Below are 4,115 nucleotides of genomic sequence, written 5' to 3'. Positions count from 1 at the left end.
TCAGTGTGATCATAAGTCAAATTATTTTGGTATACCTTTGTATTTCTATTATTACCTTGTTTTTTTATCTTTGTTATATAGCTGATGTGTATTATTCCTCTATTTGATGTTTCTTATTAAACTTGGTTTACCCATGTTTGTACCTTTTGTCACAGATGTTCTACTGCTGTAAAAATTGCTCTGTTAAATCTTTAAGATATTTAATGCCTGGGACATAATTTGAGTTGTCAAAATATACTTATTGTTCAGAACATAAATAATAACTTTTTAATTGTAACAGATTGACAACCTACACTAAGCTCAACAAAAGCTAAGCTCTAGCTAAGATCAACCAGCAGGCATAAGGTATGATTTCACCTGGATGATGAGCTTTTCAACCACCATGACCATTGAAGAACCATCTTAGACCATCTGAATCCAGATACCAACTGAAACCACTAGTCTATCTTCATGTAGTATTAATCACACAAGGTTAAGTTAGCTTAATTTTCTACGTATATCCTGGTCTCTGCGTTTAATGAGTTAAGCAGTTGAGTAATTTTGAGTAGAACCTGCTCTGAAAGGAAGCCTAAGAGCTTGCTTGTGCTTGAGAGGGAACGGGTTGAACAGAAACAGATTCTGGTTCTGGGAGTTTAAAATGTCCTGTAGAGCTGAACAGGGATAAAACTCTCCTGTTAGATATGATGTTCCTCTAATGCTGGATGCTGCAGTAACATTAACGACTTCTGACCTGGCCAATCATCGACCTGTTCTTACTGTCTGATAGCCAACCATAATAGAGAAGGAGTTTATACGGTAGACAAGTGGATTTTAATTAATAACAGGTCCATTGTGAGTCCCCTTGCAGACCACGTGGTGCGCTGTCGTGCTCCAAAGACGCTAAAGCGGAGCAGAAGAAGAGGCCAGTCCGCAGCGTGACTGTAGAGGAGCAGGAGCTGCTCTGCTGAAGGTAAAGAGCTCTTCCACACTTCCACACTAAACCCAACTGGAGAAGGGAGAAGCTAGACTGCAGGAAATGAGCTCATCAGGCTGTGTTTGAGGGGGTGGATGAGAGGTGCTGGTGTGATCACTGCTGTAGGACAGGGCAGTTCTGATGGGATCACTCTGGGCTCGGTATCGGTGTGGTTGGTTCTGTTCTGAAGCTGTGATGAAGGATATTCTGTAACTACGCAGATTCACTGCAGTTTCACCACTTATTTAACCTTATTTAGTATCTCTAGTGTGTTTTGAACTGTTTTCTGTTTTTCTAAGGCTACTTAGTTTTTCATATAAGATTGGGGTACCTGTACATATCCTAAGGGATACTGAGATAGTTGTCTTCACAGCCACTGGTACATAAGTACTTATCATGATGTTATAGAAAAACCTTTACATCAAATTCAAATCTTTGTTTGTGACTGTGTTCATTCATCTCTCCCTGTAGCTGGGGTTATGTTTTATTTTAGGTTATGACTAGATGGGGATCTTCTGGTGCTATTTTGGAGTTGGACTTTAAGGAAAGACTAAATTGTGCTTCATTTAGTTATGATTGACAATTGCTTAGAGATCTTTTTTTCTCATTGTGAGCATTTGGTTCCCAGCAGTACGTGGCATATAAGGGAAAAAAAGTAGTGCTTCTGGAGGAAAGGCACAAGACACATAGTGGGTAATTAGAATATGGGTGAAGGTAATGGGCTGGGGCCCCTGTGTAACCCCAAGTATTAGGTGCAGGATCTTTTCTTGTAATATTTTACAAAAGAACCAGGTACAATGAATACAATTTTTATTATCATTTTTATTATAATAATTATAAATTATTTTTGTCTTTCAGGAAGAAACAACTTTCATTGTTTTCGCCTTTTTAGGATCCACTGTCTACAGAGTTCATATTTACATTCCTAAACACATGAAGAATGACACCATGTGGAAATTGTCCCCCAGTCTAAATTGGAAGTTAAATGTAGTGGTATGGAGTCCATAAGCTCCAGCACTCAGGAAACATCCTCTTCAACTCACCACATGACTGCATCTATCAGACATAAACACAAAAGTACAGGTAAAGGGAGCTCTATCAAATGTTCAGAGTGTGGAAAGAGTTTTACCCGACAAAGATCTCTCAAAGTACATCAACGCATTCATTCAGGGGAGAAATCCTATCACTGCACAGAGTGTGGGAGGAGCTTCACTGTACAAAGTGCGCTTACAGTACACCAACGCATTCACACAGGAGAAAAACCCTATCACTGCACAGACTGTGGGAGGAGCTTCGCTGTACAGAGTGCTCTCACAGTACACCAACGCATTCACACAGGAGAAAAACCATATCGCTGTGCAGACTGTGGGAGGAGCTTTGCTGTGCAGAGTACTCTAAAAGTACACCAGCGCATTCACACAGGAGAGAAACCCTATCACTGTTCAGACTGTGGGAGGAGCTTCACTGTACAGAGTGCTTTTAAAGTACACCAACGCATTCACACAGGAGAGAAACCGTATCACTGTTCGGAATGTGGGAGGAGTTTCAGAGAGAGTGGTGCCCTCAAAAACCACCACTGCATTAATATAGGAAAGAAACCTTATCAATGCACAGAATGTGGGAAGGGTTTTACTGTACAGAGTAACCTACAAGCACACCAGCGAATTCACACAGGAGAAAAACCGTTTTATTGCTCAGAATGTGGGAGGAGTTTTAATCAACATCATAATTTCCAAACACACCAGCGTATTCACACTGGAGAAAAACCCTATAGCTGCTCAGACTGTGGGAAGAAGTTTACAGTACAGAGCAGTCTAGTAAAACACCAGCGAATTCACACTGGAGAGAAACCATATTACTGTTCAGATTGTGGAAAGCGTTTCACTCAACAGAGTAATCTCCAAAAACACCAGCGCATTCACACGGGAGAGAAGCCATATCACTGCTCAGAATGTGGGAAGAATTTTACATTTCAGACTGCTTTCCGACGACACCAGCGTGTTCACACAGGAGAGAAACCATGTTAATGCTGAGATTTATTCATCCAGATTATTCATGTTAAGCTTCAAATGCATTTAGAGGGATATCACTTTTATGATAACAATGTTTGATGTACCTGGCATTTTGCTGGGTCCAAAAATGTTATATATATTTTTTATTTGCAGATTCAGTTTACATTATTTGATATAGAAAATTTGTAACATCCTGTGACATGTTATGTTGTTTGTGTCATAGTATTGTATTAATATGCTATTCTGTTTCATTAAGTACCTGGTGGAATCTTTAAAACCATATCATGTTTGATCTTGAAATATAGTGTAATTCTTGAAACACTGAGCCCAGTACAAGTGGTGAGATTGCTAATGGATTGGAATGTGTCCCATCAGCAAACACAACCAGTGGAAGGTCTTACTGTTTTTCAACATTGGAGTTGGAAGTCAGGTTTCTGGCTGATCCCACTCTTACCTTAGCTAGGCCCTTGTCTTAACAGGAAGCAGGACAATTCATACAAACCTCTTAATGAAAATGCAATGGCTTTAACCCTGATTCCCAGAACAATCACCAAAACAACTGAGGGCTTTAGCCAAACCAAATGCTTTCAATTACGCAGTTTCCTGCTTTCTTTTAACAACGTAACAATGGGTATCCAAAGAGACTGTTCAGTGAGATCATGAGGCAATTACTTTAATATACCAATCTTTTTAATTATTTTACCTTGTCTAGTGTTGCAATACACCTATCATATATTATTCCTGTGTTTTGTATCTTTTTTTTTTAATTAAATGTAGTTGACCTATGTGAAACTTCTTTTTGAGAATGTTTTTTTTTTTTTTTGCAAAAACAAAATGTTAACTAACCCATTATTCTTTGCAGTTTTAACATTAAGGATGGAACAATGGATTTGTCAAGATCCAGCTTGGTCAAGTTGGCTATGTTAAAAGACCATTGTATGTTAAAAGTCATTTATAGAAAACATACCACACCATATCAAGCTGGAGAACTAGCATATGGAAGGTTATATGGCCATCTGATACCAGTTACCGACAAATCCTCGTCTTAAGCTGCATTTTTCCGCAGAGTCGTTAATAAGTTAAATATATGGGTCAGGTATGCTGGGGGAAAAGTAAGTAATGTCATTATGCCTCCACCACCACCACTGTGA

At 39.1% G+C, this 4,115-nt stretch overlaps 1 protein-coding gene across 1 annotated transcript; it reads left to right on the top strand.

Annotated features, from left to right (window-relative positions):
- The first annotated feature begins 900 nt into the window (after positions 1-900).
- On the top strand, positions 901-3,740 carry LOC140561843 (uncharacterized). The gene is made up of 2 exons (XM_072687086.1): positions 901-949; positions 1,811-3,740. Exon 2 carries the CDS (start codon positions 1,948-1,950, stop codon positions 2,977-2,979), a length of 1,032 nt encoding a protein of 343 aa, XP_072543187.1. The 5' UTR covers positions 901-949; positions 1,811-1,947; the 3' UTR covers positions 2,980-3,740.
- The last annotated feature ends 375 nt before the right edge of the window (positions 3,741-4,115 follow it).

The sequence above is a fragment of the Salminus brasiliensis genome, chromosome 9 (assembly GCF_030463535.1).
Source record: "Salminus brasiliensis chromosome 9, fSalBra1.hap2, whole genome shotgun sequence".
Lineage (NCBI taxonomy): Eukaryota > Metazoa > Chordata > Actinopteri > Characiformes > Bryconidae > Salminus > Salminus brasiliensis.
This window is presented reverse-complemented; position numbering and strand designations above follow the sequence as displayed.